This window comes from Schistocerca serialis, chromosome 2 (genome assembly GCF_023864345.2).
Source record: "Schistocerca serialis cubense isolate TAMUIC-IGC-003099 chromosome 2, iqSchSeri2.2, whole genome shotgun sequence".
Lineage (NCBI taxonomy): Eukaryota > Metazoa > Arthropoda > Insecta > Orthoptera > Acrididae > Schistocerca > Schistocerca serialis.
The window spans coordinates 94,168,079-94,192,658 of NC_064639.1; the positions used below are offsets into that span (position 1 = coordinate 94,168,079).

The following is a 24,580-nucleotide window of genomic DNA, read 5'->3' on the forward strand; positions in this document are numbered from 1 at the left end:
ACGGCTGCAGTTTCCCCTTGCTTTCAGCCGTTCGCAGTACCAGCACAGTGAGGCCGTTTTGGTTAGTGGTACAACGCCAGGTCAGTCAATCATCCAGACTGTTGCCCTTGCAACTACTGAAAAGGCTGCTGCCCCTCTTCAGGAACCACACGTTTGTCTGGCCTCTCAACACATATCCCTCCGTTGTGGTTGCACCTACGGTACGGCTATCTGTATCGTTTAGGCACGGAAGCCTCCCCACAAACGGCAAGGTCCATGGTTCATGGTGGGGGGGAGGGGGGTGGGGATCGTAATAGATAGTGGCGTGAAAACGTGGGACGTTATGGGGGCGCTACTGCCAGTGTGTGACGGATGACGTGCTGTGTGTCGAGTCGGGCTGCTTCTGTCGACTCGGAGGGCTGAGACGAAACTGTTAGTGCTGCCAACTGGTAGTGCTGGAACTGAACTGCTGGTACTGCCGACATGACTGCGCTCGGTCCGGGTTTGGTCTAAATAGCTCTTGTGGATACCTGCGTGGCGCTGCGAGGTCACATGACCTGTCACTGCAAAACAGTACCCTGTTGACAGCGCTCTCTGATGCGACAGGCCGGCTGCCTGTCGGCGAGTTTTGCTCCGTCAGACTCTGTGGATGCGACATGTAACTCACACCCAAACGTCCAGACGTCAGGCACTCAGAGCGGTACCAAATGTTATATGTCTATAGCAGTATCAACCAAAACTCCGATTTATTTCGTACTACGTGCTTCGTGCAGCAGAACCGGTGAAACGTTAGTTAAAAGTAACACCAGAACTACAGAGCACAGGAAAAGGGTAACTGTGAGCAAGTAATATGCATAATTTCCGCCGGGAAATGGCAGAGCGTTATAGGTCGTCATATAAAAGGTCCTTCCTGATTTTACACCTCAATGGTGACAATTTTTCTCTGTATTATGCACGAGAGTGCCAGTATTAATACTTCTACTCGTGTGATGAAATTTTTTCTTTATTTTACTGTTTATGTTTATTCTGTGAAATCACAAGCTGCTTCATCAGGAGTGGTGTGTGTTGTGTCACCTATGTACGACAGAACGCCGCACCTATCTATAGAGATGTATTCTGTGGGTTTGCTACTTTCAACTAACGAAGCGAAAGCAGTCTGCTAAAAAATTTCTTGTAGGCGTGAAGAAAATGTTCTCCTACATAACAGTTTAACGTGTAAAGAGTTAAAGTAAATTGTTTGCAGGTGGGTTTGAACGTGAGATCTTTGGCATGACTGTCACACGCTCTGCCAACTCACCCACGCGTTGACACGCTGACAGTGTCACATACCTGTCGTTCCGTAAGAACAGAGGCAAAATCTGAGTGATATATGCGAGATCTGCAAAACTGTCTCTCACAGATACGCCTTTCCTGTGTTCCGTAGTTCTGGTCTTACTTTTAGTTACTCTTTCTGCGTGTTCTACTGAACGACAGCACATAGTACGCACTCAGCCGCTGCTTAGTTGATACCTTATTTACGTACAACGTTTTGTACCGATCTCAGTATCTGACATCTGGAGATCCGTGTATACAAGGATAATATCTCTGTTATATGAATGACATGTTAGAAAGAGCAGACACCAGACATTCAAATAACTGATTAGCCTCGATGGACAATAAATGCATTCAACACTTACAGCGCGAACGCATAATTACGTCCGACCTCCTGCAGGAATGTAAAAGTAGCATGCATGGAGGACGTGAAAAGGGACTGTAGATAGGTTGCGCTAGGAGGGAGAGACGGTCGATCGAGACACGTGCCAAGATAGACCGCACAGTTGCCGCTAACTCTGTGTCCCTGTGGCGGAGACAATAACGCAGCTACCTACAATGCAGGCAATCCTGAGTTCGAATTTTGGTCCGGCACACCTTTTCACGCGTCTCTGATGATACCGCAAAAAGTCTTGATACAGCTGATATTAATAATCTCTTACCTTTACTTTCCTTTCTCCCTGTTCTCCGTCAGTTTAACTAATTACGTGATAATACCTGTAACCCAAGTGGTCCTGGCGGTGCTGCTGCCCGAACGGCCTGCCTGGTGAGCGAGACAAAGTTTGATAGGCGGATACAAGGCAAAGTGTGAAGCGTGAAGTGTTACTAAGGAGAGACAGGCTTCTTTTTTTAAATACGCGTGTAGGGAACAGTGATAATAGTGACTGCTGAAGTTGGTTGAACATTTACCACGGAACTGTTTGATCACAGACAATTTATTTAGCAGACTGAATGTGCCCTCCTGCTTAGCTAAGTGGTATCGTGTTTGCCCACCATGCAGTGGGCCAGGGTTCGACTCCCGGCCGCGTTGGAGATTTTCTCCGCTCGTGGACTGGGTGTCGTGTTGTCCTTACAATCACCGATGCGCAAGTCGCCCAATGTGGCGTCGCCTGAAATATTCCTGCACCTGGCGACCGAACTTCACCGTATGGGGCCTCCAGGCCAACAATGCCGCACTATCATTCCATTTTTCACTGAATATTATATCAGTTAAGCCGAAATAATTTCTAAGCTGGTAACTACTAATAAACGAAACTAGTGAGAAGTAAAGAAATGCAATTTCTGAATGTGTGAAGTTAGTCTCTTCGAAACATTTTGCGGTATCGTCCAGAGATCGCAGTAGCACACGAAGGTCGGCAACCCGAATCGACAACAAAGACAATAGCGAGGGCTCGCTGCTTTGCGCGACAAGGGAGGCGCTCAAGAATACCAAATGTCCCTCTCACCATAGCAGCAACCTCTGTTTCCAGAATGAGATTTTCACTCTGCAGCGGAGTGTGCGCTGATATGAAACTTCCTGGCAGATTAAAACTGTGTGCCCGACCGAGACTCGAACTCGGGACCTTTGCCTTTCGCGGGCAAGTGCTCTACCAACTGAGCTACCGAAGGTAAGTTTGGAAGGTAGGAGACGAGGTACTGGCAGAAGTAAAGCTGTGAGTACCGGGCGTGAGTCGTGCTTCGGTAGCTCAGTTGCCCGCGAGAGGCAAAGGTCCCGATTTCGAGTCTCGGTCAGGCACACAGTTTTAATCTGCCAGGAAGTTTCACAGCACCCTCTGTTCTTATCTCTGAACCCATTGATCGACTTCAGCTACGATGTCTGCTACAGTAGTGTATCTGCTGTAATTGTTTGAGGCGTGAGCGGCCTTAGCCAGTGAGAAACTCTGGCGCGTAGACGTTGCGTGCTTTGTAAGCGGCTGTAGTATACAAGGGTGAAATGAATGCTGTTGAATGTGACTGCATTTATACATCCTGAGAGAGACAGAAAGATAGATAGATAGATAGAGAGAGAGAGAGAGAGAGAGAGACAGACAGATAGAGAGGGAGGGAGGGAGGGAGAGAGAGAGAGATATACAGGGTGTTCAAAAAAGAAGATGAATATGTAGATGTAGATGTTGATGAAACAAAGTTGCCAGAACTATCGATCGCTACGCCACGGCTCGGTTGCTGCATTAACTAATACAGTGACTGATTTGTATTCATTGCCAATAGATGTCCGTTGTCTTGTGTGTGATTGGTTACCGTCGCATGTGGCAAAATGGCTACTCTGCGGCAGAAATATTTTGTGTTCTCGAGTTCGTGAAGCGTAATTCCAGCAATATAGTACAAAGGCGTTTCAGACTGATGTACCAAACTGATTGTCCAAATAAGTGGGACATTCGCAGATGGTATCGACAGTTTGTAAATAAAGGAATGAGTCATGGCCACTCTGGTGTTTCCGACGAAAACGTCACACAAAATCAAACCGCTTTCCAGAGTAGGCCTGTAAAATCAAATTGTCGCGCCAGTTGGGAGTTACCATTGTCTGAAAAAACAATTTGGCTTGTTTGAAAGGTCGGTTAGTTACGAAGCAGTACAATTTACAGCTGTCACAGGCTCTACGTCATGATGAAAAGGCAAACGTGTGGCATTTTCTGATGAGCTTCAGAGTGCTATTGACAGTGAAGACGCTTTCGCACAACGCGCCGTGATGAAGCAACTGCACGCCCTAGTCCGTAAGTAAATAAACACATTTTAACATGTACGGCAGTCACCCAAAGTCAGAGCGTTTTGTGCGATATCCCACTCATCTCTATACGGACCATTCTTCTTTGATGGGAACAGATTAACGGTGAGCAGTAACTTGTTACGCTACAAAAATGGTTGTTTCCGAGGCTGAACGAGGACAACTTCATTTTTCGGAAAGACCGGGCATCCCCTCAGTGCAGTTGCAAAGTACGTTAACTTCTGAATGACCGAACCGTTGGCTTGGTCATCAAATAACCGGTGACTTAGGTTTAACAGCTGGCTAGCACGGTCGCAATATTTGACGTCCTGTGATTTCTTCATGTGGGGTCTCATTCAGGACGATGCTGTCGGCATTCTTAGCTGAGTGGTAATGTGTTTGCCTTCCATGAAGCGGGCCCAGGTTCAATTCCCGTCCGGGTTGGAGATTTTCTCCGTTCGTGTAGTGGGTGCTGCGTTGTCCTCATCATTCCCCGAATGGGGTCTCCCGGCCATCAGTGCCACACGTTCATTTCATTTCTGGGACAACGTTTGCGAACAAGCACTACCACAGAACCTAGTAGAGGTGAAGAAACGTACGTGCAATGCCATAATATCAGGCTTACCAGAATACGGGAAGAATTCGAGTTTCGTTGTAATATTTTTCGTGTCGCAGGTGGAGGACTTATTGAACGTCTGTAATCTAAACTTGAGAGAATCGTAAGTATGTATCCTAATTTTCACAGATGTGTCTCTTACTGTTTAATAAATATATCTGTTCGAAAGGCGTATGTCCCATTTGTAACACCAAGCATATTAGTATAAGCAGCAACGGTTTTTATGTGTGAGATATTATCTTAAGATCTCTTCTCTTACAACTATTCTCGACGAAAGGCAACATTTTTTGCATTACTAATGTGGGCGAGCCATGTTGGCTTGTCGACATTTATATGGTTCAAGTATCGGATGAAGTGTCAGAGCGGCTCTTGCGACTGAGATTCAGCGGGGCAGTTTTCGTTTTGTCTATGAACTGCAATAATTTCGCAATAGGGTTAGCAATTCGGCATTTAAGTCACCAAGCGGGTTATACTTCTTAAGTGATTTTTAAAGGGACGTCGAAGAACTGGTATTTGTATCGCTGTGCTGAGGACACCACATGTTTATGTGACTCTAGTGGGTGTGGTCTACGTTGAAAATTTTTATTCTTGAGGTACAATAATAACTGCAAGATTTTCGCAAATTTGTTACATTTACGTCAAATTCTTATCTTTCGTAAATTCAGTTGCCGGCCATTGTGGCCGAGCGGTTCTAGGCGCTTCAGTCTGGAACTGCGCGACCCCTACGGTCGCAAGTTCGATTCCTGCCTCGGGCATGGATGTATGTGATGTCTCTAAGTTATTTAGGTTTAAGTAGTTCTAAGTTCAAGGGGACTGATAACCTCAGTAAATTCAGTTACATCAAGTATAAGTTTCGTGAGACAACAGATGTGAAGAACCGTAAGTCCTTACATGAATACGTTGTGCCACATTAAGTAAACTAAATATTTTTCCACGTAATTCAGTCAATATTTCACTCAGCATTACGTGTAAAGAACATTCAAAGATAAGTTAGTCTTTGCATTAGTGAGCTATTTTCATCATGGAAGGTAAGTTTGTAACGAGTTCGTCGACGAGGCAGCTACATCACATTCTCGGTCAATGTATATTGATGCCGTGGTATTAAAATCTCATCACGACAGACTATAACAACATTACATATGAATGGAACAAGTCTCGGTCTATATCTTGCTAATGTTAGAAAAATTCAATTTGGTTTCAGTAATGGGGATGGTAAGCAGTAGGCAGTATTAACCCTTTGAGTCCTGAATTTTTTCTCGAGGGAGGAAAATTTTCCTTACGCTATAGTGCTCTTATGTGTGTTTTTTTTTACTGATTTTAGATGCATGATTTATAAAATTGAGTGTACCCGTTTTCAGTGTCCACTTTGAAAATTTTGCTTCTTTTTATGGACTAAAAGAAACATTCTTTAAATATTCACTGTTTTAATAAAGAAACTTAGATTACAATAATTGCAATGCAAAGAACAATAGTATTAAATTATGTAGTTTTGTCTAACTAACCAACAACTTCCGTGAATTCTGGCGGTCACAACCTGCTGTACACTGCTACATTCACTTGACGATATTTTCACAGTGACAGCCAACAGGTGGAAACACTTGAACATGACGATAAGAACGAACATTTACAGACGTGTACGTGTGATCTCCATCGAGGGAAAATATTTCTGTGCATCTAATACACACTAAATATTAGTGCACACAGTCGTAGCCGGAGGGTCTGAAAAGGTTACATTATTTCAGATATCAAACGTAAAGTCCACTATGCTACCTAAGTACGGGTGTCTGAATAACCTGAACTGAAAATAGAGTGAATTACACGTATTCATGTGGGTCTCACTAATTTTCAAACAGGAACCTCATGTAGGACTTAACAATCCAACCGATGCTGCAGCACAGGATACAACAATAAAAGTCGTTATGCACACATCATATAAAATAGAATATGGAAGGTAAGTTTGTAACGAGTTCTTCGACAAGGCAGCTACACCGCATTCACGATCAATGTATATTGATGTCGTGGTATTAACATCTCAGCACGACAGACTATTCCGCCGTCAGTTCGCGCGCCTGAATTTCCCCTCGTTCGCGCATCGGTTCACTAGCCCCAGATCCCTCTTGTCATGCAGATGGGGGTAACAGCACCCCGTAAATCACGTAGTAGTGATGTAAAGCTGAGATACAGTGCACTTAAACTGAAAAGGTACAAGATCGTAAACGATCACTATATCTGAATAAACAAGTGCAAGTGTCTCATCTTCGAATCTGCTTGAAATTCTTTTTTTTTTCCGCCAGTCACTTCCTTGTGGTTCAACAACTTTTTGTCTATAAAACCCTAATTGTATTATACGAAACTAATTTCGATGATGTAGAGCTAATTTCCCACAGAAGATGCGGCTGAATTTTGTCTATAATTCAATGAGAGTCGCTTCTGGTGTACAATGACCTCCCTAGCGTCGAAAAATTAAATTTATTGCTTCAGTTTGACACAATACGTCAGAATTACTTACACAGCCCCACTGATATTACACGGTAATGAACTGATAGCATGTTGCGGTGAGTTAAGTACATCATTGATTCAATAGTGCTCTGAGTTTTTTTGTGTTTTAATGCACACACTGTACACGTAGCAGTGCGGTACTGTATTGTGTAGCTTACGTCAACACATACAAAAGAAAAAAAACACTGTACATATGTCTCCAGAATTAGATTTTCACTCTGCAGCGGCGTGTGCGCTGATGTGAAACTTCCTGGCAGATTAAAACTGTGTGCCGGAACGAGACTCGAACTCGGGAACTTTGCCTTTCGGGGGCAAGTGCTCTACCAACTGAGCTACCCAAGCACGACTCACGCCCCGTCCTCACAGCTTTACTTCTGCCAGTACCTCGTCTCCTACCTTCCAAACTTAACAGAAGCTCTCCTGCGAACCTTGCAGAACTAGCACTCCTGAAAGAAAGGATATTGCGGAGACATGGCAAACAGTTTTAATCTGCCAGGAAGTTTCATATCAGCGCACACTCCGCTGCAGAGTGGAAATCTCATTCTGGAAACATCCCCCAGGCTGTGGCTAAGCCATGTCTCCGCAATATCCTTTCTTTCAGGAGTGCTAGTTCTGCAAGGTTCGCAGGAGAGCTTTTGTTAAGTTTGGAATGTAGGAGACGAGGTACTGGCAGAAGTAAAGCTGTGAGGACGGGGCGTGAGTCGTGCTTGGGTAGCTCAGTTGGTAAAGCACTTGCCCGCGAAAGGCAAAGGTCCCGAGTTCGAGTCTTGGTCCGGCACACGGTTTTATTCTGCCAGGAAGTTTCACTGTACATATGTATTGGTGGCGTAGTGGATAGCACACTGAAAACGCGTTCGGAAGTACGAGGGTTTGTACCTGCGTCCGGACATCCAGATTCAGGTTTTCTATGACGTCCATAAATCACTCCAAGCAGATGCCGGAATGATTTCTTTGAAAGGGCACGGCCAATTTCCTTCCCCATCCTTAACACTATCTGACCTTGTCTCCGTCTCTAACGACCTTGGTATCGCTTGGACATTAAGTCCACTCTTCCTTCTTTCAGTTGAAATGGTGCAAAACAAACACTGCATTTACACTTTTGAACTGCTTAGATAAGTGTCAGCCCAACGTTTTAAGAAGCCTCTCGGATGTTACAGGGCCGAAACCTCTCTTTTTACGAATCAAGCATCACATATACATATCTGCGATATTACGTGTATGCCACGAAATGCAGCGTACTTTAGAAATGAATAAAAACCATAAAAGCACTCTATTTGGCATCGATGCCTAAGAAATCGTTTAACCCGATTGTTTGCTTTGTCTCATCAGCTTGAAATAGTTGCGTATTCCGCCGTCAGTTCGCGCCACTAAATTTCCCCTCGCTCCCGCGTCATTTCACTAGCCCCAGATTCCACTTGTCTTGCAGATGAGACTAACAGCACCCCGTAAATGACGTAGTAGTGACGTAAAGCTGAGACCCTGAGCTGCAGAAGGACATGTCGATGTTGCATGTGTAAACACACTTTGCCACAAATAGCCACGGATACACGAGGCAACTTTGGTAACGCTATCTTCTTACCAGGAATAGATAAAGCGTGTCTCGTAACGAAAAAGTCCCAGATATTGAGTATATGGAGGAAGACGCAGTAATTTTGACATGTACTCTTGACACGACAAAAATGGCGGTGGCTGAAGTCTGAATTAGCCGCAGGATCCAATCGAATTGGGGGGCATACAGAACTGCTTATAAAAATAAATAACATCTCTTGCGACGCTAGTAGAATGATTAAGACCTTTCTGACACTTAGAGTAAGAACGCAACATATATAGGGGAACTCGGGGCAGAACGGGGTGGCGGGGCACAATGGGAAATTGCTCTTTTCTAGACTGGACAGAGTTACAACTTGTTGTATGGGCATGTAACCATTTCTCCGAATGGAAGTGAGGGCAGCCATTCTGATTTAGTTTGAAGTGCGAGATCTAAGTGAATTGTTGTCTGTAACGTTACCGCTTGCGTTGTTCTAACGTTTGGTGAATTTCAAGGCCAGGTAAGCTATTAATTGTTAATTTTATACCCTAAAATGACACATTCTCTTAAAGTGCATGGAATTTGTTATACTTTAGTTATTTAATGCGTTTAAATACGTCAGTTTTTACACTCCATAAAAGTTGTTAACGTCAAAAGTGCTCTTGGGGCGGAACGGGACGGGGCAGAATGGGATAGTGTCCCGTTCTGCCCCGTCATATTTTGATGCAAGCAGAAAGCAAACCCAGCCTGGATGTTGATGGATGCCAGACTCTCCCAACCAGCTATGTTCGCCGAACAACTCAGCTTTCCTGATATCGCCCGAGGCTGTCATTCCAATCCCAATAATCCGTCTAAATACTCGGCGGACTACAAGCCGAAGAGGGAAAACAGTCGTATTAACAGACTCTCCTTGTAAGAAGAAACTGCAGAATGATGTCGCACGTAAAGTAGGCCCACGGAAAGGAGGAGGGTGCACAAACATAAACAATGTCAGGACAGAGACGTCAGGTGCAATGCAACTTAAGGCAAAAATATCATACTGTACACCCAAAAAAACCAAAACAGAGGACATCAAAGACCTTAAGAAAAATAAAAGGAAGAAGATGATGGAGAAGAGAGAATCAGAGAGAGAGGATGCTGTGTGTCTTTACTGTGGGGACTTATACTCCGTTTCTAATGAGGGCTGGGTTGCATGCCAGAGTGGGCACACAATTCATGTGCTGGCATAGACAGCGAAGATGAAGAGGAAATACTGACTTGTGACTATTGTCGAAAGGACTGGTAGTTAGTGGTTTGGTGGTTATTAAGCACTGTACATTTTCAGAATGACATTAAAATATTTTCTTATTTTGAAGAATGATTTTTTAATTGTTAAAATTACACATTCCTTAAGCTAAATTGCCTGTTATACAACATTTTCTTATAGTTTAATACGATACTCATAATTCAAATTCAACGTTTATGCAATAATTTAACAAAAAATACCCTCATCCCTTTCTGCCCCGTCGGTGGGGCGGAACGGGAAATATGCAAGACTTTCTTTGAAAAATTGTAAAAAATGCAAAATGTATTGTTTTAAGTGATTTTAAAATAAGGTACATTAGCTTACACTACAAGGTGTTTTTTCACTTTAAAAAATGTTTCCTTCTGTTCCCTTATTTTATAGAAATTGTTAAACATTAAGTATCCCGTTCCGCCCCGAGTTCCACTACTGCTACAAGGTATCCATAATTGTAGTTCCAGTTCCAAAACTTTGTAGAAACCACTGCTCAGAATGAAGTCAAACACGGAAAGTATCATTACTCACGCAAGGGGAGACTTGGTGGAAGAAAAACATTTAACGAAAATTTTACCAATAGATAGCACTGTGAGCGTCTTAACGTAAATGGGGTCGGCTACAAACGACAGATGAATCGCAAATGGTTTGCACTGCAGAGCTGTACTGTTCAATGCGCACCACTGCACAAGAACGGCAGTCAACAGTTGCGGCACTATAAGTTAGGTATTCTCATCTACCACGGAAAAGACGTACCACATCGAACAGGAAAAATCTGTTTTTAATAATCCTGAGGCCAAAAACAGCACAAAAAGCAAAATGACATCGGTTTCTTATTGTCCTGGGACCAAAAACCGCACAAAAAGCGAAATGACTTTGTTTTCTAATTTTCGTGAGACTAACGCAAGACACGTTCAATATACTTTAAACCGTTTTCTGCCTGAAGATGAAATCGAGAAACAGCATGCTCCACAACAAATCTCGTAGATCACGTTCAGAATGCGTTTCGAAACGCATGGCTTCAATTGAGCTACGTTCGTAATAGGAACACTCAACACATCTTGCAGATAACGTCACAGCCAGAAGTCCCACGGTTTAAGATAAGGTGATCTGGACAGCCAGGCTGTGAGGAAATGACGGCTGACAATTCTAGCATTTTCGAAATGCCTCTGCAGCCGCCGCTTCACTGGCTGTACAGTGCGTGGAGGAGCGCCATCTTGCGTAGAAATGATCCCACCCACACGTCCACGCTGTTGAAGGTTTGGAATGACCACGGTGCGTGAGACTCTCGCAGCGTAGGACTCACCTTCAGAATAAATACGGCCCTATGATAAACTATACTGTCAACCCACAGTCATCTTTACAGAATGAAGTGGTACCGGTTGATGTACGTGCGGATTTTTCGTTGTTCATATTCTGCAGTTCTGCAGAGTGTTTCGTAGTATTTTAGTCACCGTGCTCGCAGGCGTGTCCAACGTTCGGGCAATTTCCCGTACACTACATGTTTGCACACCTCCGCTCGATCTCTCATATTTGTGTGGTTACGTCTTCGACTGACTTCAGATCGACTGCTTTCTGTCATTAAGAATTTTGTAATCATTTCCTCCAGACCCTTACCATAAACCGGACCAATGCCTTTTCATACTCTTGAGTGTAGGAAATTCCTGCCAGTCGCTGGTGTACAGTCACAGTTCTTGTAAAAGAGCTTTACTAGCAGCGCGCTATCCTTCATGAAGACAGCCATGTCGGGAGTCTCAGATGCAAACAGAAGAACAACCGTGTGCAGCGTGCCTGTTGGTGTTACGGCGCCATCTATCAGTAAAATTTTTCATTGATTTTTTTTTCTTGTTCCATGACGTTTCCCCTTGCGACAGTAATATGCTGTTCTGATTTGACGATATTCTGAGCATTGGTTCTCTCTCGACATCGTTTGGAATTGGAACTTTAATTGTGTACCACCGAATTATACAGATATAAAGTGACACATTTTTTAATTTACTGATTTTGCCGAGCTCCCTGATGTACATTATTTTCTCAGGACACTGCCCGTATTACATTGTGTGTATTAGTGGCATAAATTAATTACAATATGTTTACGCTTCAGGATTAAGATCCCTGTGATTTACAATCAGGCATTTAAAGTTCACTCGCCATCACACAATTTTAATGCAATTAATCCACGAGCGAAATTGAATTGTTTCTACAGGCAGAGCTAGGCAGCTGGTTTAGTACGAGCGATTCCTGGTAGTACACTAGTGACATTTGCTCCTACTGAGGACCAACAGCAATTGCTTAGGAAATCAAATACGATTCTCTAAAGTAACACTTTGTCCAGTGTTTATACGTATGTGACTGAGCTGAACTGGAAGGAGGAAGTTTTGGAACACGTAGTGGGTCTGGGTGATATCAACACAACTAGCACATAGTTCCGTTCTGGCAGGCAGACTCGGATGGACAGCGTTCGATAACTGTGCCAGGATTCACACAGTACTTCAAGGCCACACTTATAAATACAGGTAGATTTAAGCGAGCTAGCGCGTCACGAAGGACTTAGTAAAAAAGGAATCGGCAGACTTGTTTGGTTCGAGGTGACAGGAATATAATCTTCTGCACCAAAGTATTAACATTAGCGAATTTACTCACAAAAAAACTATTTTTGTTTCCTACTTCGCAAGCAAGAGGAAAGAGACGTTCTCCAGCGATGTTGCACGCTTAATAAAAATGCAACTTTGGCTGTTTTCCCGCTTTATTAATGAAAGCACTCAGCTTCAGATGCAATCCACAGGAGTGGAGGCTCTTTATATATGCGGACACTCACTTGAAGATGGCTGGACGGTCGCCGGCTGAAGTACGGTACTGTGGCAATTATACAGAAAATAATTTTGGAAAGTGACTGCCAACAGCCGTTAAGTAATGTATAAAATGCATGTAACTCCTCAGGCTTTCCCGGCGATCTAATGACATCTTGGGTTGTCGGGTGTTCTGCCGGATATCATTGTCGTACTTGCACGATATTTCGGTCACGTAGCTCGTGACCTTCATCAGGTGCGACCTGACACTGCTCCTCGAGTGGACCTGGTCCAGTATTTATGCCTATGGCCTTCCCCCTCCACCAACGGCTGCCGGCGCTTCCTCTGTGGTCCGCGCCCATTCCCTGTGACCAGCTGGAGCGTGGCTGCTCCGTTTTCCGTCTGCTACGGTTCTAGGTGTTCCCTCTGCGGTCCGTGCCCACCAAACCCCCTCCTGGGGGTTTCATCTACGGTCTGGGGTACCAAGCGTTCCCCCTGCGGTCCGCGCCCGCTCACCACGACCTGTTGGAGCGTTGCCGCTCCGTTTTTCGTCCGCTGCGGCTCTGGATGTTCCCTCTGCGGTCCGCGCCCACCAGTCCCACTTCTGGGTGTTCCATCTTCGGTCTGGTGCGCCTGGCAGTCCGTCAGGGGCTCGTTTTCTATCTCCATGTCTCTGGTTCTTCCGTTTGACCAGCAGGTCGCAGGGAATGGGCGCGGACCACAGAGGAAGCGCCGGCAGCCGTTGGTGGAGGGGGAAGGCCATAGGCATAAATACTGGACCAGGTCCACTCGAGGAGCAGTCGCAGGTCGCACCTGATGAAGGTCACGAGCTACTTGACCGAAATATCGTGCAAGTACGACGCTGATATCCGGCAGAACACCCAAGATGTTATAAAATGCATATTTGAACCGTCAGCTGTTTTTATTTTAAACCCAAATTCTACCGGTTTCGGTCTTGGATCATCTTCACGGATGAAGGGTTAAAATGGTTTAATCCACCATACTGCACTGGTCGTAACTTAAAATGTATGGTGCATGCCCTCTGTATACATTTAGTATTCGGGTGTTTGCTTTTAAAGTCCTGTGTCATATATTTAAATTCATGGCAGGTACTACACATTTTAAGTAATGACTAGTGCAGTATGGTGGCGTAAACCATTTTAACCCTTCATTCTTGAAGAAGATCCAAGACCGAAACCGGTAGAATTTGGGTTTAAAATAAAAACAGCTGTTGATTCAATCATGCATTTTATACACACACACACACACACACACACACACACACACAATAAGAAATTACCTGAACGAAACTGGAAACAGGGCGAAGAGAGTGATATCGTCATAGTCTGGCAGTAGTTTTTGAAGATGTCTTTCTTCCATTTATTCACAACCGACACTGTTTAATTAAACAGTATGCAAAGGTGATGCATGAAGCTGGCTGAGAATCTGCATATCTGAGAAGAAAATTTCCTCGTCTTCGAGCAGCAGATATTAAAGTTGTATCTGTGTGCCCTCAAATCAGAGAACTTCAGCTAGATCAAAATTTTTAATCATGCGTGACTGACGCAGAAGCGCGAGCATGGCAGTGTTTCAAGAAAGTATGAGAAAACTTACTTGGAAGAAAGAGAGCTAAGAATTATAAGGAAGTAGTGCATCAAATGCTTTTCTTGAATTCCGTAAAATAACTTTACCTTTATATAGGATATAATGTTTATAAGTGCACATATTTTTATATATGGGGTACCTTATTGTGTAGAGTCATCGGTGTGTTGGTTTCCTTTCTATATGGCGAACAGTCTTCCCACAATCATTTCACAAATTTTATGGCCTGACGTCTTGTGCACTGTCGTTAGCAGCGCCGGTAACTGGACTACGCATGTCAGTAGAGACTAACCGTTCAGCATCCACACCGTCTCACTCCAACACATGACCTGCTCCCCAGGGGAAAATAAGCATGAGTGGCTTGCTCTCGCCACATGCAGTTAGAGGTACTGGCCAATTAAAGCTAGTTATAATAGGTATAGTTATTTGTTTGCGAATGAAGTAAATATCGATGGCAGTACACCGTCCTAAGTCACCAATAAAAATAACTAGATACGTACGTGTTACAGCCAACAGCCTCGCTGTAGGGGCAACACCGGTTCCCATCAGATCACCGAAGTTAACCACTGTCGGGCTGGGCTAGGACGGGTGACCATCAGATCTCCCGAGCGCTGTCGGCAAGCGGGGTGCACTTAGCTCTTGTAACGCAAACTGAGGAGCTGCTTGATTATGAAGTAGCGGCTCCGCTCTCGTAAACTGACATACGACATAATGATTCACATACAAGGTAATTCTTACGGCTTTTTCCACATTCAACATGAAACTGAATATTTCTCCGTTTATGTAGAGTGCTCCTTAACAACTTACGTGTTATAAAATCAAAACTTAAGTATCAAGATACCCTGACAATGCCTGTAGCCGAAACGCCATTCCTGAACTGCCGTATCATTTCGTAATTATCTTCAATGCTGTCACAGACCGTGTGAAAATAATAGACAATTGAAGGTTTTTCTTCATACAACTACTTATATTCATCTGTATCATAATTAATCTTAGATATGATCACGGAAGATATATTTACATAATTCAAAATATCGTTTTTGCCACAGACGAAGGGCACATGCTACTGAACACAACGAAAGCATGACCTGAATGAACAATGACGTGCCCCAGTCTACGCTTAGCTACAAAAACGGCAAATGTTACTTCCGTAGATCGTTCAAAGATAATGTCTGCCCCCTTACTCGACCCTTGGTCATGTATGGCTAGTCGCAAGGCAGTTCCACAGGTGCAGTTAAGAGACAGGTCCAGAAAACAATTCGTTTCAAAAACTGTACCGTTACTGACAGCTGCAACAAGTAGTCTTCTTTTGTCAAAGTCGGGGCCTGACATTTTGGCCGGTCGGAGTGACCGTGCGGTTATAGGCGCTACAGTCTGGAACCACGTGACCGCTACGGTCGCAGGTTCGAATCCTGCCTCGGGCATGGATGTGTGTGATGTCCTTAGGTTGGTTAGGTTTAATTAGTTCTAAGTTCTATGGGACTTATGACCACAGTAGTTAAGTCCCATAGTGCTCAGAGCCATTTGAACCTGACATTTTGGCTTTAAGATTTACTATACGATGTTTCTAAAATCCTACGATGTTTCTATATAGTGAATACTCTCTGACTCTTTCGTGTGCTGTGCTGCGCGAAAGGCTAAACTGAGTGCACCCTTAACGAGTATTCTCTTACAGCAAGAGACTAGGAGTTCAGAGTGGCCGCGTGGTTAGAGGCGCCATGTTACGGATTGCGCGGCCATTCCCGCTGGAGGTTCGATTCCTCCCTCGGAGATGGGTGTGGATTGTTATTAGCATAAGTTAGTTTAAGTACTGTGTAAGTCTAGGGACCGATGACGTCAGTAGTTTGGTCCCTTAGGAATTCACACACGTTTGAACATTTTTGAACCAGAGGACTTCAGAAAGTAAATTACGCACTATTATGGCAGTCCAAACAACTTTTATTGAAAGCTACAGTTCACTTCAAAGTGACACAAAGACGACACACTATTTTTCAACACAGTCATCAAGTCTGTATAAATAACGGTCGGAACTTTCTACCGGCTGTTCAGTTCCTCGACAACAGAAATTCTCTCCTCGATCACGGAGCCGTTGGAGAACCGCAGCATTCACGTCCTCATACTTGTAAATTCTCTTTCCTCCCCAGATATTTCTTCAGCTTGAAGAAAATATGGAAATCGCACTGTGCAGGATCTCGACTCCCCATCGGCATCACCGCAGTTGGTGGGTAACAGATCAAGCAATTGGCCATTTCACTATAGCTCGATGCAACGCTCCATTTGGTCCATGTACCGTCAGAATCTCACGGTGAATCTCTGTGCAGTTTTCACGTTTTGCACAGAATAATGGCACTGAACCACGTACTTCAAGTCTGCAGTACGTTTCCAGCTGCCATGCCATTTGACTGCCACATCATGGTTCACCTGTTATGAGTACCGCACCAGAACTGGGTCCGCAGGAAAGCCAAGTACTGTCTCTTGCCACACTTGTCGCACGGTGTCCGAAACTTCGGATGACGCGTGTATTTTACTTTCTGAAGGGCCTACGTACAAGCGCGTAAGCTCGAGAACTCTACCGCTTCAGTCTGGCTGTAATCGTGAGGCAGGTAAGCGGGCAACAGGTGGCGTCTGGCTGTTGCAGACGTGACGACGGCGCCGACGGCGGACGACGGCTCGGTGGAGCAGCCGCTGCCGCCCCCGGCCGGCCCCGCCCCCGCGGCCCCCGAGGAGGAGGAGGAGGAGGCGGAGGTGAGCAGCGAGGTGTCGGTGCGGCTGCACCAGGAGGCCGTGCTGGAGTGCGCGCCGCCGCCGGGCACCCCGCACTGGCGCCACCGGCCCAGCGGGGGCGGCCCGTGGCGCGGCATCGGGGGCGGCGGGGGCGGCGGCGACGGCGGGCACCGCTACGCGACGCTAGAGGCGGGCCAGCTGCGCATCAGCAGCGTGCGCCTCGAGGACGCCGGCCTGTGGCGCTGCGAGCGGCGCGACGCCAGGTCGCACCGGCCGCTGCCCGGGCGCGCCGCCCAGCACCGGCTCGCCGTCACCGGTGAGTGGCCGGCCGCCCCGCCATACACTCACCAGAGCGTAAGCCGCGCCAGCTACACAGGGGTCAGTAGACTGCACTGCAGGCACTTATACTGTCACAGCTGACGCAGTCCTATTACAATGAAAAAAAAGCACCATCTGGATTACAACTTTTTGTTACCGGCTATCAGTTTCAATTTGAACTCCAGACCGTCTTCAGGTCTGGCGTCACGAACTGCAGTTTATCAAAGTTGTCTAAAACTCGCTGATGATTAACTGCACTTTGCTGACGGCAAATTGCACTGTGTTGATCTACAGGTAAAGATAATCGGTGGACGGTAATAAAAAGTTACGATCCAGATGGTGTTTGTTTGTACGAGTATGCTATACATTTGCTTCCACAAAACATGATGGCGTGTAAAATGTGTTGACATGGTGATGATTACGATCCTTTTTACACAACCACTGGTTGTGATTATGTTATAGAATTTCATACAAAAATGAATATTTAAGGAAAAGGAGTGAGTCTCACGGGAAAGCATTCAATGTATGGAGTCCCAGCGTGGATGCTCTCTAGAGTGGCACCTGTGAGTTTAGGTGGTGGCTTGTCAGTGATTGCTCAGAGAAATATTATTACTAGTCACACATCATACCGAAGAACAAGCTGAAACACTTGTAGGGACACATTGTAGTGGCAAGACAAGCCGGGATTTGTGCTCAAGGCAGCGAGTGAGAAGGCACCACTGTCCGGTGATCGCAGCAGGAACGCTGATATCCGGCGCTTGTGGTAGTGTGAGTTCCATCCGGGGTATCTTTGCAGCTCAGGACAGGAAGCATCGGAAACCGTGCAACTCTACTGTGGTCCTTGCAGAGGAATACAACCCTCAACTGGAGCCCCCACACTTTCAGCAGAGATATAAAGCGACAGTACACCTGAACCTGCGGAGCCTTTGTGAAACAGCCCACCTCCAAGGAAGAAGCCTGGTAGCGGCTGGAAGTAGGCCCCAGGTGCCCCACCTGCTGGTAGGCACTAAGCCCACAGCACTACACTTAGAACGAGCTGTAGGTCCGTCGATAGTGGAGGCCAAGTGTCGTGTTGCTTGCTTGTATAATCATGTCGCTTTGTGTACCACCGTAGATCTCTCTGTGGTTGGTGTATCCCAGATTGCAGTCGCGTTGAGTAGAACGTACGGTTTTTTATACTTTCTCAGTACAGGCTTTTTTTATACTGTATCGGGTGAGGTCACTTACGCCATAGCGTGAAATAACTAGGACATCTGCACCTTCGTGTCCTTGCCTTTCTATTGCATCAAATTGACTCACATTTCACCCCGCCTGGCAACAACACGAGGTAACCACCCTCATCTTTTGTCATCCACGCCCGCTACCGGCCGTCCTTGCATAACTTTTGTCCCGCATCTGTCTTGACCCGCTTCTCGGGCATCCTGCGTTCCACAGGGAATGTGTCTTAATTGATTTTAACCAGCTGCAGGCTTGCAGCAAAATATGCCTCGCTCCTTCGGGAACCGAGCCTTCAGGTTTTGTCTCCTGGTTCCTGTGCAAAACCTTGACAACCATGACAACAGTTCACTGAACTTCGAGACTGAGTATCAGGAGAAATTACTCATGCAACACAAGTGAATGGACTGCTCATTGCTTTGATAACATAATACCTAAAATCGAACTGAAACAAGATGAGCACAAGTTATCGGAATAGTTCAAGAATCGGACATGTCCGAAAGAATAGCCACTACGTACATACATGCTATTTATTTCCTCTAATAACTGTAATGAATCGCAATGAGAATAATAGGGAAAAGTTTAGTTAAATATATTAATAAAGGACACTAACATGATTGGTGACGGTATGGGAGGGTATCCAAAAACTGTGAAAATTTGTATGGAGCTAACACACAAGTTCTGCTTATCTGGGCATTTCGCGTAATCGAGTTAAATACTACATGAAGAAACCACAAATATATATCTATGATGAGCAACAGAACTTGGAACGAAAAGGAAATAGGTAGTAGCGAGTTGTGAAGAATGTGGATGGTGTTGGCAACTACGCTACGTACATGTACTTAAACAGCTAGCACGTGCTAACCAGCACCAAATGTCGCCTACATATAATGGCGTCCCATCGACGGACAGGAAGAGAGTGCCCAAGATCCAAGCTCACGACCCTCAATTCTTTGCTCTTGCTGTTGCCAGTGTGACGGGAGAGAACAGTTGCTAAATCCATGAAAATGCATGGGACACGTAACGTCCCTAAGTTTGCATAGAGGATGAACGTTTCTTAACCAGAAGTTAGCACTTGACGAGAACCGCGGCTTCATCATTGGTCAGCCTTATGCACTAATTACTCTGTCCATGCAGTACCACTGGATAAACGAATTTTTTTGAGCGGACGCAACTGATTCTCCCACACTGGCAAGGTGACGCCATGGGACCTGTTTCTTGAAGGCACGTAGAAAAGAAAGAATGTCGCTCTCATTCTGTGGGGACTGTAGGGCAGCTGTGGCATACGCTGCCCTGGGGGTGAATTCGCCAGCCTCGCTTTCAGTAGCAGCTGACCTTGTTGTTGCCAAAGTTCTGCAAACTGCCTGTTCTCTACGAAGTGGGCCATGTTCACGCCAATGACATTCAACGACGGTCTTTCTGCCGACAGAAGAGGCTTTAGGGATGCTTCCGGTGGCAAACCACCCAGCGTGGCAGGCGCTGCTTTCTCACCTCAGACACATTACACCAACGCGCTACACGAATTAGAAATATCCACCGAAAATAAAACAATATCGTTTAATGGTATGTGACAGTAATAGCACATCATCTCATCATCACCCTTCCTACGCAGCTCGAGGACTAATGGCTAGCGTTGCTACCTCTAGATCACGGGGTCCCAGTTTCAATTCCCGGCCGGGTTGGGGATTTTCTCTGCCCAGGGACTGGGTGTTTGTGTTGTCCTCATCATTCCATCATCGTTCTTGAAAGTGGCTATATCCGACTGTGTGCGGATTGGGAATTTGTAGGGGCGCTGATGACTGCGCAGCTGAGCACCGCACAAACCAAACATCATCACACTTCCGAAACTTTATAGTAAAAGCATCCAACAATGCAAAACTCTTTCATCACATAACTTGGGCATTTTCAAATTCAGCTACCGCAATAGTCCACTGTAGCGAGTAAACGAGTCCTTACAGTTGTATATTAGGGCAAACAAAATGGGAAGGCACGATACCGCCTGACTGAGTCCTAATTAAATTAATGGCATGAGTATGACTACGACATATTTGGTTCCTATTCTGATTATTTGTGTTGCCAAAAGGTAATAATAATTATAGTGATATGAATCTTTGTTCCGTGTATGTGTTTACAAAATTAATACTCGGCCTGAAGTATATTGCTGGAGTGCTATATTAAACAAATGGCTTGACAGATGTAAACATAAAAAAAAGTTTGTCTTAGATGAGGTAAAAACACATCAGTCTACAACAAGAAAAATCTTCAAAACAATTTAACTTGGTTTCCATTTTTCTTGGACAGAATTAATAAAGTACTGTTTCTCATATCGGAACAGTTTGCCGATAGCTACAATAATATAAAAGTTGACTTGTTAATTTGATTGTAAACAAGGAGTGGAATAAGTAATTGCTATAAACGAATCTAGACACCATGACTTAGTGCGTGGTTAGTGACGACTACCACGTGTTCTTGTGTGAGAAGTGAACGTGTGAACATTCCCTGCGGTTGTGAAAATATGATAATCCTGAATAAATTCCTATGACAACGTCCAAGTATGAACTGTTTCTTCTGAAGTTTGGTGTGTGCTTTCCAACTGGACAAGTTGTCAACGACCGTGCCGAGTTGGATACACTATTTCCCGTAACATCACTGAAGTTAAGTAGTGTCGAGAATAGCCAATACTTGGATGGGTTACGGACCGGATACGCCGGTGACAATTTCATTTTTGCCATTACGGCAGAAAGAGGGAGGAGTAGTGGCGTAAGTCCCTGATCACCAATTTTTGCCCCAAAATCGTGGATTAAATTCCAAACCTCGCCGCAGTGTTACATGAAACGATGGCATGTGACATTTTTTATGTTGATCCGTCCATCGGATGAGGATTCTAAGCTCGGCAGTCCCCTCGGTGCTGTTTGTGAGAGTAGCCTATGTGCCAGAACCAGGAATCACCCTCTTCATTGTCTCAGCACCTCCAACATGAACATGACTCTACATTACATACACACCACTACAGTCACCTACACGTAAGCGACGATACACTTACCCACAGGACTCTCGTACTTCACGAAGGATTGGAAAACCTTTTGTAACGTCCCCACAGAAATATTTAAAATTAGAATATGAACCAAGTGTAAACTCCCCACAGAAATAATAATAAAAAAATGAATTTTTGTGTAACCTCCCCACGGAAATAATAATTAAATGAATTTTAAATATTGTAACCTCTGAACAAAATTGGCTCCCATTTATAATCTCTTTGCAGAAATGCATTCACATTTAATGTTCCACAAAATTCTTTTCTCATTTCATGTTAAGTTCGAAACAGAAAAGTTCCGAAACACCAAAATAATAAAAAAATTCAGTAACCTGGTAAATTTAATGACGACAGCAGCGCTGCGTCTCGGCCCTGTATTCTGAATAAGAAAAGGAAAAATTCTTACCTCAATAAAAACTGCGAATGTATCTGCTCTTACACAAAAAATTTTCGGCACAGCTCCGTGCAGTGCTGGCCTATGCTTTGTGATTCATGAAAGGAAAGATAATCCATTGAATAAAATCTTTAAATTGAAATGAATGCTTTTTTTTAAAAAAAATTACTTTATATTATAAAAATTATTATTGGGGCATTTTTTTAAAGAAATTGGATGACAGTTAACATACATTACTAGATATGCGCAAGGCTGCTTCTTTACCTTCTACAATAATACTCATCCTCCAGAGTGCCGACCAGAGCAGACTGCCGACACGCGCAGACACGCGCAGACTACTGTCGACTACTGAAGACTAATGCCGACTACCGACAAGCAACAACTAACTACATACTGCTCTCTGGTCAGAGACTCTCCTATGCCTTGCCTAGTGCAGGCAGCGCATATAGAGCATACCTCTTACATAACCCTCCACTTGGGGGGGGGGGGGGGGGGCAAAAATTTGGCAGCAATGGTGAGTCAATTGGAATTTTTCCTAATTAACTAAGTTTACAATCACAGAATATATACATATATATAAGTGCAGAACATGAAATAAAATACAGTGCACATGCACTGAGTACAGAACATATCAAGCAATGACAAAATGTATACACAATGAGTACAAAACATATTAACAAATGGCAAAAGTGCACACGCACTGTAGTGCAGAATATCAGGAAGTCACAAAAAGTATACACAATGAGTACAAATCATATTAACAATTACATAAAGTGCACACGCACTGTAGTGCAGAATATCAGGAAATCACAAAAAGGATACACTATGAGTACAAATCATATTAACAAATGACATAAAGTGCACACGCACTGTAATTTTTTTTTTACTATTTTACAAGAACTAGGATAGGAAAGGGAAGGATTGCATCATGGTTGTCGCACATTAGGTTGCACGCAGCTGCACTGAAAGTCCATATCTTTCTACAGAAGCACAACACCAAGTGAGACAATCTGAAGTCCTTTTCCCTGAAGTATTAATCAGTGTAGCCAAGTCACTGAAATGTCGTAGTAATATTCCATGTTATCATTTTGGTAGTACATTAGGTACACCAAACAGTGGGACCATAATAACATCTCCATCGCTCAAGATGGTGGACAGCATGTCGTGTCAACACCACGTTCTTGTAAGGTACACCAACGTAGAATTAGTGCAAAAACCAAATATAGTGCTCCATGAGCATCAGGATAGACAGGACAAACGGATATTACAGTAATTTCTGGTAATTAGATCAGAAGGTGAAGGACATTAAGTCTTATGCCAGTCATTATTGATAATTACTAGTCTACCAACTGATTTGATTAATTGGAGTCACTCATCGCCCAGTTACTGAACATTTCTGTAGCATGTATGAAGTATTACAGAATAATGTTCATAAGTTATCTATTTACAGAGAACATTGGCACTCATTGACCAGTTACAAACCATCAGAAGTCATCATTCAAAACAGGAGCTAATGAGTGTAGCATCAAGCTACTAGTAATCATATATATAACATAAAAGTGACATAATACAAATTTAAAATATAAGAAACAGTGGCATTCGTTGGCCAGCAAGTATTGAGTATTACAAAACATTTTCCATCATTCAAGTGACATATGACATATTTTAAAATAACTATTGGCACTCATTGGCCAGTTACAAATCATCAGAAGTCATCAATCAAAACAGGAGTTAATGAGTGTAGAGCATGCATGCATTATTACAAAATATCATTCACTATTACCCAGAACTCAGCATTCAAGTGACATAAGACATAATTAAAATGTAACACTCTGTAACTATTACTCAAAGTCTGTGATTAGAAAACATCATTCAGTATTACTCATAACTCCTTTAAATTGGTTGTATTATTTGGGACTGGTAATACATTTTTTTTGTGCTAGCAATGCATTGCGTTGGGATCGATAATTAATTGCTGGGGCATAACAATATTTGCTTTTGACTTATTGCTGCAAATGAAGATGGGTAACGCCATTCATCATAAGTCAGCTGTAGCAAGGTTATGAAACAAATAGAGTACATGTGATCACATTCATAAATGACACAGGTTTAATGACCAACTGCATATAGCACATTAATTTCATGAATAATTTCTCCTGCAAAAATACAAAATGGATTATTAAGCTGAAAGAAGAAACGCATATTATGGAGAAAAGTAGTGAACTTCGAATTAACAGGTAATGAAATGGGTGTTAAATATATATGTTGTCTAGCTGTCCTTTCCAAAATCATCAGTCATCATACCATGCGACATAAGACATAATGTCAAAATGAACTGCAACAAATACTTAGATAACTACATAGCATAAATACATAAACTTTAAAATTATCCTCATCTGCAAAGAAAACTTCATTATCCATATCATCAGAACTCCATTATTATCATCGTCTGTAAAGAAAAACTTCATTATCTATATCAGCATATTCTGCATCACTATTCAACATCATTCATTATCATCTGCAAAAAGACACTTCATCATACAACTATTCATAGTATAAAGTTCCTTACTTCTAGCATATTTCATCACTAGAAC

At 43.8% G+C, this 24,580-nt stretch overlaps 1 protein-coding gene across 1 annotated transcript in view; it reads left to right on the forward strand.

Annotated features, from left to right (window-relative positions):
- The window catches only part of LOC126455748 (hemicentin-2-like), a 408,606-nt gene that overhangs the window by 55,226 nt on the left and 328,800 nt on the right, over positions 1-24,580 (forward strand). Inside the window, exon 3 of the mRNA XM_050091516.1 lies at positions 16,940-17,341. Coding sequence (XP_049947473.1) covers positions 16,940-17,341 — 402 coding nt within the window. The remainder of the gene's footprint in view (positions 1-16,939; positions 17,342-24,580) is intronic.